The sequence below is a fragment of the Oxyura jamaicensis genome, chromosome 20, assembly GCF_011077185.1.
Source record: "Oxyura jamaicensis isolate SHBP4307 breed ruddy duck chromosome 20, BPBGC_Ojam_1.0, whole genome shotgun sequence".
NCBI classification, from domain to species: Eukaryota; Metazoa; Chordata; class Aves; order Anseriformes; family Anatidae; genus Oxyura; species Oxyura jamaicensis.
Window position 1 is genome coordinate 5,485,118 of NC_048912.1, and position 17,039 is coordinate 5,502,156.

Sequence of the window (17,039 nt, forward strand, 5' to 3'; positions counted from 1 at the left end):
GGAACCAAACCTGTCAGAGTTCAAGAAACATTTGGACTGTGCACTTAGTCATACGGTCTGAGTTCTGATTTTTGGGTAGACCTGTGTGGAGCCAGGAGCTGGACTCACTGATCTTTGTGGGTCCCTTCCAACTCAGGCTATTCTGTGATTCTATCATTCTTTATTTAACCAAGGAGCACGTTATATAGACACAAGAAGAGTATTGCTCAAAGCTAGTGCAGCCGAATTTGCTGCAATGATAGAACATATCTCAGCTACCCAACAAATTGCTTTCCTTTTCCAAAGTAAGAGGGAACTCTGAAGCAATTTTCATTGTAGCACATTTTACTTTTGCTGAAAATATAAGAAAGCCATTTGATACAATCAAGGAAATGAGGGAAAGGTATATTTTAGTAAGATGCTTTTAAAACTGTGAAGTTAGAGAATGTAATAACAGTGTATTGGTGCTGTGGGTTAACCCTGGCTGGTTGATAAGTGCCCAGCAAGCTGCTCTTTCACTCCCTCTCCTCAGCAGCACAGAAGGAGAAAATACAGCGAAAAAACTCATGGGTTGATAAGGGCAGGGAGACCGCTCAACAAGTACAATCACAAGAAAAACAGGCTTGACTTGGGGAAGATTTATTTTATTGTTGATTAAAAATAGAATGCTATAGTGAGAAACAAACAAACAAAAACAAGCAACAATTTCCCCTACCCCCTTCTTCCCAGGCTTAGCTTCACTACCAGTTCATAGAATCACAGAATGGTTTGGGTTGGAAGGGTTCTTAAAAGCAACTGCTCCAACATGGGTCACCCACAGGTGACAGTTCCCCCCACATCCACCTGCTCCACTGGGGGCTCCTCCACGGGCTGCAGCGTGGAGATCTGCTCCATGTGGGACCCACGGGCTGCCAGGGGACAGCCTGCTCCACCAGCATCTGCAAGGAAGAACTAAAGTAATGAGAATTAACTGAAAGAAGCCCTCTGATGCCCTTTGCCAGTCTGACTTGACTCAATAGTATTTCATAGCCTTTCTTCAATTTAAAGCAGCAGAAATTTGGATGTATCACACTGGCAACCTATGAAAATTTTAATCGTAGAAATTCATTTTTTTTGTTAAAAACAAGTTAAGAATAGCACTGTTTTCTGCAGGTGAATAAGGATTTACTTAAACCCATTTTATAAGTGGGGAAAACTGGGTTCTTTCTGCCAGCTGGCCACAGCAGGGAAAGTCCATGAGACCAGGCAGGGTGCATCCTAGGGCACTGAAGGTACGAGTCAATGACTGCCTCTGTTCACTATCATCTTTAAAAGGTTGTGGCAACAGAGGGAGGGTCTCCAAAACTTGTCAAAGATATGTTGATAAAATTGCTCAACACAATAGCAAACCATTGCTGAGACTCATTTCCTTGCTTCTCTTCTATGTACAGGTTTTGACTGATCTTGTTTTTCTGACAATGGGATTTTTTCTCCGCAGGATGGAAAGAAAGAACCTCTTCCTAAGCCTATTGCTCTGCTACAATTTGCTCAGAGCTACCAATTCTCACATGGTAATTGAGGAGAAGACAGAACGCAACCTGTCAAGGAACAACAAAATGAACCTATCAGATCTCCCACCCATCTCCATAGTAGGTTAGTAAAATCTGCCATTCGATGCCAAATTAACAGCACTTCCCGAAAGTACAGCTGTTGATTAACATGTACTATTTTGATAGCTTACTACAACATTGCACTTTCATACAACGCCTTCATACTATACAGAAGTGCAGTAGAGGTGCAGGTGCAGTATCCAAGAATGGCAATATGGCAAACCATAGTTAAGTGTAAGAAGAAGAAAAAATGTAAGAAGAATAAAAAAATCTGCCTTTTGCATTCATCTTTCTATATGCATATAAACAGAATGAACATTTGACATCCAAAATGCAAGAATAACTCCAAAGAGTTATAATATGCTAAATAATATTATACAAGATGCTCAGCTAAAACTGAGCATATCTTGGCATAACGCTCACGTTTTCTGTAGACTGCTATCTTCGTTGATTATTCCAAAAAGGAAAATACGGACATTGTTTTGCTCTAGCAGCTGAAGCAGCACACTAGGGTTACCAGACCGAGGGACCTGCCAGCCCTGCAGGTGCCTCCACTGTGAGCAGGAGGATGCCAGCGAGTCTCATCATTCTCACTGAAGTGAGCTGGGAATAGCATCCCTTGCCTCACTCCAGTGTATTGTGAGATGTAACTAGAAGCCTATCCTTTTCCCCTTATTTCTGCTGGGCTCTGTGCATTACACAGCAGCTAGATGAAGAAATGGAGCTGTGCTGAAATGAGTGTACACGAGCATGAGAGGAAAGCATTGCTAGAGGGAAAGAGCAATGATTTGGAGGAGAAACAAATGCAAATGGGGAAAGCATCTGGGAAAAGCAGCCAGATGTAGAAGTGGGCACAGAGATGGGTGCAACCAGCAGCAAAGACCTACAGCAAGCTGCTGTTGCGTCCACTGCTCAGGGATGAGGATGATACCGCATGTGGTGGTATTTATTACAGCAGTGCCGTGGTAAAAGGCAGATGGTATGGTCTTTCCCATCACTACCACAGAAACAATTAATTCAGAAATAATAGTAAGAGTGTTTAAATAACCAAAGCCTACTCTCCGCTCCTAATACATGTAAGGAGTTGATTTAAATCATTTTTATGATTTATCAGTTAGAATTTATCATGGTGATCCACATAATCTACTACATGTAAACAGAGACATTTCTCATCGTCTTTGTTTAAATATTTACAACATGCTTCCTATCGAATCACATTTTCTTACAAGTCCTGCTCCTTCTGATGGGCCACATAGAACAGGAATGAGGCACTTATTTATAGCTTATTTTTTAAATGTTGCTATAGCAATACTCAAGTAATAAACTTCACTTGCAATCAAGTTTACACACCTGCCAATAAATTGCAGTGGTCATGGTATCAAAGGATGTTATGACTGACTCTAATACAATAAAACCTGAGACTGGAATTGAATCATATCTTAAAACATAAGCAGAGGAATTTCTAGCATCAACTAGAACATGATGCAATCATCTAATTAGTGCAGGGTTTTTATAACACTTCAAATTGCAGTTGTATCATCAGAAGTTAGAGGTATTATTAATATTTGCACAATCCTGTATTACATTTCCCTGTATTTTCATAGATGAGATCTGTAAAGGGCTGGTTAATTAGGCAGTAGTTGAAAACACGGTAAGTAGAACGTTAGGCATGTGAAATTACTGGCAGGTGTTTTACCTAATGCAGAGGAACTAAGGAAGAGATGACCACAGTACATACCCTTCAAAAAAGCATTTTCTTGTTTCCCTCTCAGCTGCCTACTGGGCATCATTTTCTTTGCCAAATTGCATGGAACAACACACATTTATGTCACAGCAATGTATAAATCTCAGTTTAATGACATCATACAACATTTAACTGAACAAAATGAAAACAATTTTCTAAGTAAAGCATTCCAATACAATTGCAGTTGTTATGTAGAAAATTAAATGAATGTAGAATTAAATGACTTAGAAGCATCTCAGTTACCAAAGGGCAACTCGGTTTCAAAGGGCAGTATAACAAAACCAACATAACGTGCCAGCTGGAACTGGATCTAAACCCCTAATACTGATGCCTGCTTAAGCCATGCTCTTACTGAGTGGCCTGAAATTCTTTATGCCTGAAATTTAGTTGTTCCTCCCATTGTCTCTTAGAGACAGATGTGTAACTCTATAATAATGCAAGGATAGTAAATGAAACTGCCAAGCAGTGCATTCTTAATTGTGTAATTCTGCAAATTCTGGCAATTATTAAGTGTTCAAATAAATCTCTATAGCAAATTCTGGAATAGACAAGAAGCCATTATTCATCAGCGGGCATATGTAAATCTTTTTATGCCAGTCATTCATTACGTGGAGCTTGTGCTTATTACAAACCTCACACACAGATAACCAAGATTTTGAAAATACCATGACAGATTAGTGAGACAGGAAGCGTCTCACACTTTAGCAGAAAAGTCTTGCTGTTAGATCCCAAGACAAGTCTTAGTCGTGAAGTTAATATACACTAACAAATAATTTTAGAGCTGATATAATAGTAATGCTAATATTCCTCAAAGAATAGTATGGGAAATTTCATAATACTGGTGTTTTCATCTAAAATAAAACAAAAAATTTTACATCAGGCAGTCTGCAGTCCCTCTCTCCCCCTGCCCCTCCCCTCCCCCCCCCAAAAAAAGTACCAAATTGAAAAATCAGCTACCAGAGTTGAGAACCCAGAGCATATTTGTTAATTCCTGACACATTTATGTAGGTAACACCACCTCCTACAGAACAAATTTTGGAATTCTGAAGGTTTTTCCCCATTTTTGTTCATGTGACTGATGTGCATTAACAGCCTATTTATTTTTTTTTACAGAGAGCCTTTGAATTTTATTTATCTGAAATTATTGTTCACATTGGTCCAAATATCTAAAAAACACATTGGGCAAATGTAGGAAAAAAAAAAAAAAAAAAAAAAAAAAAAAACAAGCACTCCTAAAATACAAATGTCAGTGCCCTTCTGTGCCCTTCTGTTTTACATGAGCAACAGTGACAGCACAAGTTCAGACGCTACTTTTAAGTGAGGACAGTTCCTAGAACTTCATTACTGCAAAACATTCAGCTGTGGAAGACTGCAGTGATGTGGTAGCAAGGCAGGTTATCTGCCTTCTATTGCACAAAAATAGTAGCAAGCATCTCTATTAAATTATATTTGCCGTGAGACTGATTTAATAATGTGTTTTGATATTCTCTTTGAAGATTTAACTAAAAGATCCCAGAGAGTCAGCAGGAAAGAGGCAGAGAACAAGAAATCTTCCAAGGTAGGTGGCTGTTCAGAAAATGTCATCAGATTAGAATGGTTTATTACTTCTATAATTTTCCTCAGTGCATTCATTTGAAAAGCTTTTATGGTCATTCTCTGATTTAAATAATTTGCATACAGTTTGAAGCTTAATACGGTAGAAACAGATGAAGAACATGAATGATGGAAAGAAAAGTATGATCTTAGATTTGTTACAGGTTCTTGGGTTTTGTGTTTTGTTGTTTTTCAATTGGTTTTGGTTTGTTTTATTTTACGGTCCTCTTATACCAAAGGTAACTTAGCCTTGAGTTGCTTTAAGTATTTGAAACACTGTTTAGTTATCTGCCAAAAAAGATTTCAGTCTTGCCATGTAGGTTAACTGTCCAAGCTCTGCAGCTCAGGGGCATAAACTCACTGTCTGTTCATTTTTAACTACGGGTGCTAAAAAATAGAAGTAGAAGCATCCCAAGAATTTGGTATTTGCTTGAAAAATATTATCAAGTAATTTTATCAAATCTGTAGATATAGAGTGATAGATTTTTTTTAACCTGTAGCCATTAGTTCTTAAATGTGAAACATTACCTGGACTGGACTCCTACATTTTTAAAGACTCTCTAGGAGAATAGAGAATAGCATTCTTACTTCATTTTTAGTTAACAAACTAAATGATTTAAGAGCCATTTACAGTCACAACAGCCATTTACAGCCAAACCAGTAATAGCTGCAACCAGGAACATTTAGAGCTCCTTCTTTTCCTTTCTAATTGGTGTCCTGTATGGTCAGCCTTCCCTGGAACACTTCCTAAATCTAAAGGATGGCTCAGATTGAAAGAGGCTGCAGCAAGACAGTGTTTCCTGTGATCTAGTCCAACCACATCAATTCCATGTTGCTACCTAATACAGGTTCCACTGCTAGCAACCACCTACTAATCTCAAGCCACAAGTTCCCATAACTCATTTTATTTGCATCTAACCTTTATTCTGACCCATACTTGTTTTACATTTGTATGAATTTTCTTTTTTTTTTGTTGTTGTAGAAAAAAGCTGAACTGAAGAAACCTCCAAAACCAAGGCCCACACCTGCAGCTGACTGCGTGCCAAACTTCAAAACCTGCAAACCACACTTGAATTCATGTTGTAACTACTGTGCCTTGTGCAAATGCCGAATATTTCAGACCATCTGCCAATGTCTAACGTTAAACCCAAAGTGCTAAACCAAACCAGGAACACGTTACGGCTTCTGTCTTTCATTAGCTTCTCAAGTGTATATGTCAAACTGTCTAATGTGCATAGCAATTTAAGTAGAGAGCTTTGAAGCTGGTAGGTTGGATTTGCTCCTCTTCAATGGACAATGCTAGTTTTCTTCATGTGGATAATTCTGTCATAAACAAGATGGGTTTTTAGTGAGCAGACAACCAGGGAGACAGATTTTAAACAAGCATTTTTAGCAAAACTAACCTGCATTTAAGAAGAATTCTGGGTTCTCGGTTTTTGTTTGTTTTAGGGTTTTTTGATTGATTAGTGGGATTTTTTTTGTTGTTTTTGAAGGGTTTTATTCACTGAAGAATTCAGTACTGTCTAACCAGCACTGCAAAACCTGCGCCAACAGCACACTGAAATAGGACTGGTTAATCCAGTGAGGGACCAGAGCTTGAGTTTGCCCACAATAACAGCACAACACCAGCTTCCAAAAGAGCCGAAAATGCAGGTTTCAGGGTCAACTCCTTCCTCACACATTCAGCAAAAATCAGGACTCAAATCTACATAGGTTACTCTACATAAAAAGATGTGCACAAAATAATAAGGCATTTTTAAGCATCCCCAGCTGAGCATCAGTATCCGTACATCCACCTCCAGAGTTTTTAGTCATTCTACCAGTAACCAGTATGTCCAAGGTGTATAACCTAGACATATTCAAACCCTGAATGTACCTGTGACTCGTAAGATAAAAATCAGAATTTTTCCCCACTCGTAGCTATAGGGAAGTCTCCTGCTTCCATATCACTTAAGAGTACAAAAGCAGGGACAAATAACCAGGACTTTGAGGAAGAAAGGAAAGATAAATAAAAAATGAATGTGTTGCCCACATGTATATCTTGAAGAAAACCATTTAAAAGCAATCAATTTCTTTTTTGAGTCCACACATTCATTCCCTTTTATGTTCAACTCCCAGCAGCTACCCCAGGTATGAATTTAGGTGGTAATCTCTACATGCTGCATGCAATCAGTGAGCACAGGAGAAAAATTATCTAATGTTATGTCAACCTTTGAAAGTTCAGAAACTGTCTTGAAGGTATGGATGAAGCTCAAGGCAGCAGCAGCAGCAGCAAACAGGTGGCTAGAAACAAGACATCTTCCTCTGGTTCTTGAAGCTCTTTGCTTAATCTTGATTTATCCAGGATGACATAGTAGGAGGACCCTCCTTGGTTAAATTAGGAGAGAGGCGGTAGGTCTCGGAGAGCAAGGAGGAAGCAGACCAGTGCCCAACACTGAAGGCTCTTCACAGAATCATAGAACGGTTTGGATTGGAAAGTACCATTAAGGATCATCTAATTCCGCACCCCACCACCATGGGCAGGGACACCTTCCACCAGCCCAGGCTGCCCAAAGTCCCATCCAGCATGTCCTCGAACACTTCCAGGGATGGGACATCCACAGCTTCTCTGGGCAACCTGTTTCAGAACCTCACCACTCTCAGAGTAAAGAATTTCTTCCTTACATTTAATCTAAACCTGCCTTCTTTTAGTTTAAAGCCATTACCCCTTGTCCTATCACTACAGTCCCTGACAAAGAGCTCCTCACCAGCTTTCTCATAGGGCCCCCTTTAGATCCTGTAAGGCCGCTGTAAGGTCTCCCTGGAGCCTTCTCTTCTCCAGGCTGAACAACCCCAGCTCCCTCAGCCAGTCTTCGTAGGAGAGGTGCTCCAGCCCCTTGATCATCTTTGTGACCCTCCTCTGGACCAGCTCCAACAGCTCCACATCCTTCTTGTGCTGGGGGTTGCAGACCTGAATGCAGGGCTCCAGGTGGGGCCTCACAAGGGCAGAGCAGAGGGGGAGTCACCCCCCTCAACCTGCTGGCCACTCCTCTGTTGAGGAGGTCCCAACAGTCTGTCCCAGCAGACCTCTGAAGGACACCACTTGTCACCAGCTTCCACCTGGACACAGAGCCACTGACCAGCACTCTGTGGCTGTGGCCATGCAGTCAATTCTTTATCCACTGGGTGGTCCACCCTTCAAATCTGTATCTCTCCAATTCCACTGCCTGTGAATTTCCTTATACACCTCAGTTTGACCAGCAGGTCTTTGCTCAGCCATGCCAGTTTCCTGCCTTCCCTGCTTGACTCCTTACACATGGGGATGGAGACAGCTCTATCATTACACTCTAAGAAGAGTCCTTAAAGAGCTGCCAGCTCTGATCAGTTACTCTGTCCCTAAGGACAGTGTCCCAGGAGATTTCATCCACTAATTCTTTAAAAAGATGGAAGTTCACTCTTCAGAAGTTCAGGGTCCTGACTTTGCTCTTTGCCATGCCCGCATTCCTCGAGATCATGAGCTCAACCAGGGTGCAGTTGCTGCAGCCAAGGCTTCCTCTGATCTTAGCCTCTTTAATGATTTCATCTGCACAGGTGAGCACCAGGCCCAGTAATGCTTCTCCTCTGCTTGGTTTGTCTAACACCTGGACCAGGAAATTATCCCTGATGCACTCCAGGAGTCTCCTGGATTGCTTACAGCCTGCTGCCTACCTTTTCCAGCAGACATCCAGATGGTTGAAACACCCCGTCAGGATGGGTGTGCAGTCATGATGTTTCATGTAGTTGAAGCAAGAAGGCCTCATCAACAGGTTCCCCTCGATCAGGTAGCCTATAGCAGACCCCAGACACAAGGTGTCCTTTATTAATCCACTCCTTAATTTTCACCTACATGCTCTCAACCAGTTTCTCAGAGGCAGCCCTTTGCAATCTATCCATTTCTTAACATAGAGAGCAACACCCCTACCCCTCCTCCTTCTACCCTTCTCTCTTCTGAAAAGCTTGTAGCCCTTGACTGCAGCGTGTCCAGTTGTATGATTTGTCTCACCATTTCCATGATCACAATTAGGCCACAGTTTTCTAATTGTGCTGTGGTTTACAACTCTTCCTGCTAATTTCCCATGCTGCATGCATTGGTGTAAAGGCACTTGAGCTGGGCTATCAGCCACTTCACCTTTTTAGAGGAGCCCTCCCTAATTCCTTTGGGACAATTCACAGCTATTTTCCTGCTGCTTCCTAAAATGTCAGTGTTCTCTGGTGCTTCTCTGTGACTCTGAAGTGCACCCCCTTCCCCTGCTGAATCCAGTTTAAAGCTCTGCTATTAAGGCCAGCCAGCTTACTGCCCCAATTAGTCAGGTGCATCCCAACTCATGTCAGCATGCCCCGTCTCTTGAAGGTGTATCTGAGATCCTGCTGCTTCTCGCATCTGCCAGATTCCAGCTCCCTTGCTTTTAAAATTCGTTGTTGCTCTTTCTCCCCCACTCCTATGCACTCCTTTTTCATCCTGTGAGCTTTACTTGATTTTAGTCTTTTCCTTTCCTCCTAGTTAATGGCCAGTCACCTGAGAAGCCACATACACCCCCAGGGCTAAACTCGAATCTTTTGTGTTCACTGCTTGCCTGCAAGAATGTTCCTGCCAACACCCTTTTGCTTTCACAGGCAGATATTTTCTAAAGATGAATTCCTAACCCCAAATTTGAGTTTTCTAAAGCTCTGTGCAGGTCTAATTTGGAGGAAAATTCTCTACTGATTTATTTCTAAGTATAGATAAGGGTACCAAATCTTCCAGGAAGGAAAAGAAAATGTAGGTGACAAATACTCTCTAAAGTGGCTCAAGCCATACATACTTATTTCTTCTAACATCACTCCCAAGCCCAGAGATTTAAACATAGGCCAAGTATTGACAGAAATGTCTATTCACCTTCTTAGAGATACAGTTTACAGAGAGATAAAGAAAGCCTAAATGATGACAGGATGTCATTGTGTTCCTCATCTTTTATAAAATATATCAGCTGTCATATATGGTGCAAGCTTGAATTCTTTTAAATGCACATAATTATTTCTTTTAATCAGGTATCTTGGCTCAGGAATCCATAAGCTGTGGTTAAGAAGAGGATAAGAAGAAATACATTATGATGGGCTTATGAAACAGAATTTGGCCCCATCTTTTACTAGGGAAGCTGTAAATCCCAACAAGTTATTTCAGAATTTTCTTAAGGAAGCATCCTAAGTTGATACTAAAATGATATCAGTGATCACACAACTTCGACCATGGGAAAAATATCCTTGTCTTATCAGAACATCCAGCTGGTCATAAGAATCATACTTTAGCAGGGAGGAGGGGAGCAGTGCAGAAAAATGGGAGGAAGGAGACCCAGAAATCAAACAGCTGGTGCTATCATCTTGACAGCAGCTTCCATTCATGCTCGGCTGTCAGCTAAGGAAACAGAAAGTGCTGAGACCCAGTGAGGAGCTAAAGACATTGAAGCTGAACAAGCAAAGTCCAAGGCTGTGTGTATCTGCAATGAAAAAAAATATTTTTTCATATGAGAATAAGGTCATTTGTTTTTAAATACATAGGTACATACTTTTTAATATAGCTTTTATATGTAGTGCATTTTGACCAATTCCATTTAGTATTATGCCTTTCTTTTTTTTGTAACCGGAATTGATTAGAAAGAGACCATGCTTTCTCTGCCATTCATCTATCACACCAGATAATATATGTAATCAAGCATTCTGAAATTGTTGTTAGTCTTAGTGACTTTTCTGGCTAAAGATCACATTGCATGAGGTATTGATAGGGTACAAAAATCAGTAAAATGTGTACAACTGCTATATGCTTCCTGTATTTAGTTTGAACAGGTATTTATACTAAGGAGTTGTTTGTAAGTACAAGAGTGCCGTAATGGAAATGTCATCAGCACGCATATGATAAAACATATGCATGACAAAGATGAAGTGCTTAATTTTTAGTTGTCACATGCCAAAATAAGCTTGAAAACTTACTGGAATTCAAGGTTAGAGACATACCCCATAATGCTGCAAGGCAGAGACATCTCTAAAGACTACTGGAAATTTTTTCTTGATTACAGCTTAGTAGCATTAAGTACAAATAAATCACTATTGGCTTTTCCAAATATTGCCTGTCTTGTGGAAATTTAAAACTCTATTTTCCCTTCCAAAGTCCCATATTGGTTGCTTATAGTCACACTCAAAGTTGAGAAAATCCAACTTTACCCCAGTGGATAAAAACATGGTAGAATTAACATCTTAACGACAACATCAGCTCCAATAATTCACTTGGGAAACTATGAAAGTGCGTGGGAAACCACAGGAGGAAAAAACAACATGTCAATCTTTAGGATCTTATCACAAAAGGAGAAATTGTGGAGCCCAGAACTACACAGTATTCGAGGTGAGGCCCCACCAACAGAAAACTGAGGGACAATCACCTCTTTTGACCGGCTGGCTGTGCTTAATGCACCCCAAAATGCATTTTTTTTTCCCCCCTCGGCTGCCAGAGCTTGCTGCTGGCTCGTGCTGAGCTGCTGTCCCCAGCACAACCAGGCCCCATCCTGCCAAGCTGCTCTCCAGCCATGCATCTCCCAGGCTGTGCCCGTGTCCGGCACTGCTCCATCCCAGGGGCAGCACCCGGCATTTCCCTTTGTTGACTGCCCAACGCTCCCATCTACCCAGCTCCCTCTGTGAGGCCTCTGCAGGGAGTCAGCAGCGCCTCCCAGTTCAGTGCCATCAGCAAGCTTGCTGAGGATGCATCCCACTCCTGCCTGCAGTTCACTGATAAAGATGTTGAACATGCCTGACCCTAGAAATGAGTCTGGGAAACACTGCTGGTGATCGACCACCAGCCAGATGCAGCCCCATTCACTAGGACCCTTTGATCTGTGAGGTTCAAACTCAATACGAGGGGGCACTTCTTTACTGGGAGGGTGACAGAGCACTGGGACAGGCTGTCCAGAGAGGTTGTGGTCTCCTTCTCTAGAGATATTCACACCGCGCCTGGATGCCTTCCTGCACAACGTGCTCTAGATAATCCTGCCTGGCAGTGGGGTTGGACAGGATGATCTTCAGAGATCCCTTCCCACCCCAGCCATTCTGTGACCTTATCATAGAAGGTCAAATCACTAAGGACTTTCCCTGAACCCATTGACTATGCTTGATAATATCTGTTCTTTAGCTGCTTTTCAATATCCCCCAGGACAACCTTCTCCATTACTTTTCCAAGGACTGAGGTTAGACTAGTAGGTCTGTAGTTTCTCAGTTCTTCTCTCATACCCCCTTTTCAGATGGGTATAACATTGGCCAACTTCCAGTGAGCAGGGGCCTCCCCTGACTCCCACAAGTAAATTGTTGGAAGGGGTCCAGCTATAACATCCACTAATGCCTTCAGTAGGCTGGGGTGAATCCCACCAGGCCCCCCAAAGACCTCATCTTGAATATTCTTCCATGATTATAGAAGTTCTGGGGGAGACACCAGTCTTGGAGGCAACCATTGATGGGCTTGCCTGTTTCCTTCCCTACTTCTTGCCTTTACTTAGAGGTTGTCATCTGCATTTGAGCTGGGATGGGTTGGAGAGGCCGTGGGGGCTGCAGTCCCTGCTGACAGTGATGTTATACCCACCCTTCTCATGCCAATGGCCCTGCCCAGAGGGCCAGGGACCCCTGACCCATCTCACCAGCTTCTCACCTGCAGCAACTGCCACCACCATTACAGGTCCTTGCAGTTTGAAGGAGCTAAGAGTAGGGGTGTGAACATTTGCCCCCTCCCCCTTCTCCTCCCACCCCCCAGTAACAGACTTCCCCCAAAAGCTGTTCAGCAGTCTAAGTGCCCCATGCCATCTTAGACACATTAGGGTACCAGAAACATGCTTAAGGCTGGCAGACATGACATGGGACCCATAGGAGACGGTCCCCAACTGGAACAGCAGCACAAGGCCAGAGGGAAACACTAAGCTGTCCAAGAGAGCAATTAATCACTCTCAAAGTACCCTTCTTAAATTTGTCGTGCCTACAGATCACTCTCTGAGGTAATACACAGATTTTATTGGCAGACTTCTCAGATGATAGCCAGATGTTGGCCATCTGAATAAGTCCCTCTCTCACATCTCCCAGAAGAAAAGGTAGGTTTTCAACATTTCTGCAAGAATTCTCAACGAAATTTTAAAAAGTATATACAATTGCTGCATGACATACACACATGTATTTCTATCCAGGAAATCCTCTGAGATGATGAAATCCTGGCCTGAAATACAGGAGCCCTAAAGTGGCTGTAATAGTGTCGTAACACAATTCACACATGGCATTCATTTAATACAGATAAAGGCAGGAAAATACAAAAATGTCACAGAATGGTTGGGGTTGGAAGGGACTGTAAAGACTATCTAGCTCCAATCAATTCCTACACCACAGGCTGCGATACCTCCCACTGGCTACATATAGCTACCCCAGTGGTCTGGTTCAGGCCCCTTTGCATCAGTGGAGATCTTCACTCTGTGCAGCTGCCTCAAACAAGTAAACAACAGCATTACACAAATCAACCATGAAAATACAGTCTCCTCCTTGCGTTCCATAACAAGTGTGACCTTAAACAAGTGTGACCTTAAAAAAAAAAATTAAATTCATTAAAGGACTTTAGTAGGTCTTTCACACACTGATGTTTCGTAACTTCTCCATTTAGGAAGTAAATATTTGCAGCACTAAATGAGTGTATCAGATGTTTACTTCCCTTTATTCTTTTCAACTTGTTCAATGTCCCTCCATTATTAGTGCTTTCTTCCCAGGGCAAGCATTTGGCCAGATGTCACTTCATCTACAAAATGACATCACAATAGCAGGTTAGACAGCATCTCAGACAAAGGACTTAATTGCCAAAAGGATCAAAAAGCTTGAATTTATCTGTTAAAAAACAAATACATATAGGAAGCAATTTTGGAGGACCAACTGGTTTGGAAAACCAGGACCAGCACCTGTCTGTTCTGAGTAGGAATCACACTAGATGCAAAGCAGATACCTACAATAAGCACACTCTCAAAACAAAATTCTATGTGCCAGCCTCATTACTAAGGATTTCAAGGTACTTCCAACATGCACACATAAATAGTGCAACTAAAATGCTGTTCCATTTACTTCAAAAATACTGCCTTTCTATCAGGGAAAGAGAATACATGGCTTTGAACATAAAGCCCATTTAGCACTCTGCTATAGAAAAGATTTCCAAATTGATGAAACCACAGCCAGAGCACTGCAGAAAATGTAACAGGTTTGCTGGGAAGTGTCTCTACACTCTGCAGAATGTAACAGAACTTTGAAAGCTTTGCTACAGACTTCCTAAATATCCACAAGAGTTGAATTGACTTTCTACAGAATTTCAGGGAATCAGACGAGCAGAAGGGATGTCAGCCCCCATTCAGTTCAAAAGGATGCTGCAGAGCTGTAAATGCTTTTTGGTTTTACCTTGGAAGTATTCTTCCTTCTGGAAGTATTTTTCCTTTTATTAATTTTTTTTAAACAGGTGGGCGGGGTTTTTTTCCTTACTTGGCCTACAAACCACAAGCAGTCACAAATGGTTAGTGACTTAAAGAAAGGGAAAAATACTTAACTGTAATTGACACTTCTACAGTTGTGCAAAGTTGTTCAGTGGCAAACAGTGCTACTGCAAGAACTACTGGGGCTTCACAATGAGTATTTACTACATCTGATTTATCCTAACAAAAAATGCCTAAAGGCTAAAAAAACACAGTTGGCCTCTGAGAAACTTCAGATTGTCTTCAAGAACCACTGTTACGAAAACAGGCTCAGACAAGAATCACGCAGTCAGCGTAACTTTCATTTGCCCATTCCTTGTTCTCAGCAATCCGTAGCATTAGCCTTAGGAAATAAGGATCACTGCTATCTCTGTACAGCTCCATCAACCTCCCCTTCACAAAACATCTAAGCCACACAAAAAACAAAGGGCAGGACCTTGCTAGACTGTACTGAAAGTCAGCTGCCTTTTTTCCCTAATCGTGGAAACTTGTGTATCGGGTTGAGACAAACAGAGGAAGACATTCAGCCTGCTCTCTCACATTGCTTCTGACTCAATGTTGGAGGGAGAAATAGAGGCAAGCACTGTAATATTTAAGAGAATAGTATTTTCACAGCTAGCAATAGGAAAAGTATTAACAGAAAATGAATCTGACATGCGTTTAAGGAAACATGTTCTTGTTCTTCCTGGCCAAGTCACAGACCTGTCTAAAAGCTAGGAGTACAATCCATCATCATCAGTTTCATTTTACCACCAGGTTCAGTCATTCTGCGGGGCAGGCTGCCCACGCAGCTCCTTGCTGTCCCAGGACAGCCCAACCACACAAAAGGCATTGTAGGTGGAAACTGCTAAAGGCACTACAAAGCAAACTGAGGTTGCATACAGAATATAATCCAGAACTTTTCCAAGTGTAGTAACTGGGTTTATTTTAACACTTTTTTTTTTTGCTGTTGTTGTTCTGTTTTGTTTTTGATCATTATCTTTTTCTCTCGTTACCTGACTGAGCATAAAGTTAGTCCCTCCCCTTTTTTCCCTTTTTCTTTTTTTTTTTATAAGCCCCCTTTAAGTTTTGAAGAGCTGCAATAAGGTCACCCCAGAGGCTTCTCTCCTTCAGAAATCTATTCCTTGTGCTCTCCACATTGCTGACATATCATATACACACTTGCCTGCTTTTCCAAACCAGACTTCCTTTACGCACTGTTTGATATCTCAGGTCTCCTTTTATTTTTGCCTTTCAAAATGAGCCTGCAAACAAGACTGAGGGAGGCAGCTGATGCACTGGAAGGCAGGATTCACTTCCTATGCCTGGCCAGCCTGCTTGAGGACACTAGCCCAACGAAGACCGCAGCTGAGCTCCTCGCTGCTCCCTAACGGCCTCATCGCTGCACCTTTCAGGAAGACGTGCAGTTAAATGCATCACCCTGCTTGCCCATCCACCCGATCTGTTGAGTTTCACACACTGAGTAGGAAACTTGCCTTTGTTCCTCACTTTGTACTTCCACCCCCGCACATGCGAAGGTCTCTCTAATTGCAACAGTGCAATGATCTGTCCCTACTTCTTTTGGGGATTCCGTGTGTCAAACCCAGCGAGCCTGTGGCTCGCATTTCACCCTGCTTATGTAACATCTGCTGCGCAGTTACCAACATGAGGAAAGTTGTAGTCGCATTACTGTCAAATGACGCAGCAGGCCAGATGGGGGATGCCATGCAAACCGATGCATGGGGGTTCAGCAATGGGGAGGGAGGGGACTTGCAAACCACAGTACCTACAGATGCTGTGCTCTCCTCAGTGCTATTGTTCATCATTCATTACGTCCAGATAAAAGCACTGCCAGGGAACTGCAGTAGGATTGGTGATCTGTATTTAGGCAAAAGTGAGAAAACTGATAAAAAAAAAAGCTGATAAAAGATTTAGTTACAGCAGATGTGCCAATAAAAAGCACGCAAGCAATAAAGCTGCGTGCTTTCCTTCATTATGGATCAGACACCAATTGAGAAAGTACTAGGGAATCACAGCAAGCTAACAATATGTTTCTTTTCTTTATAAGAAAATCAGCTACTACACTAAAGATCAAGTTTCAAAGTCTTCCATTCCTTCTAGAAAGCTTCTGAAGCAGAATTGAAATCTTACTGCAAAGATTATTCAAAACTGTCCCCGAAGAAGAGTTCAAACCAGAGCAACACCTAAGTTTGGCCAAAGTACAAATGACACTTGTACCTGTCTTTAGGAATAGAAGCTGCTAAACTGTACCTGACAAACAGCTATACAGTGCACAATGACAGCTGAACAAAACCATGAAATAGTACCTTGCATTAATGTTGCTGATTCACACATACTGTTGACAGGTACTGGGCATAGCTTTTCTTCTACAGGCAGCATTAAAACACAATTACACCACAGGGAATGGGAGGTAGAGAAATTTCACCAGTGGTTTTATTAGATGTGTTTGATCTAGTCTTCTTGGATCAATAAAACAGAAGATCTAACAGAACATATTCCAAATATAATTTTATATTTTATCAACTCAAAACACATTTCAAGTCAAATTCACACATTGTTAACTTGCTCGAATTATTGTATTTTCAGCAGTAAAAAAAGGGATCTGTCAATGAAAAT

General features: G+C 41.7%; 1 protein-coding gene across 6 annotated transcripts in view; it reads left to right on the forward strand.

The window, feature by feature from the left end:
- Window positions 1–6,309, forward strand: part of ASIP (agouti signaling protein) — a 65,573-nt gene extending 59,264 nt beyond the window's left edge. For all 6 annotated transcript variants that reach the window (XM_035344103.1, XM_035344104.1, XM_035344102.1 and 3 more), the window contains 3 exons: window positions 1,457–1,611; window positions 4,809–4,870; window positions 5,888–6,309. In XM_035344103.1, coding sequence (XP_035199994.1) covers window positions 1,458–1,611; window positions 4,809–4,870; window positions 5,888–6,064 — 393 coding nt within the window. In that variant the 5' untranslated portion in view covers window position 1,457 and the 3' untranslated portion in view covers window positions 6,065–6,309. The remainder of the gene's footprint in view (window positions 1–1,456; window positions 1,612–4,808; window positions 4,871–5,887) is intronic.
- Window positions 6,310–17,039: the final 10,730 nt, after the last annotated feature.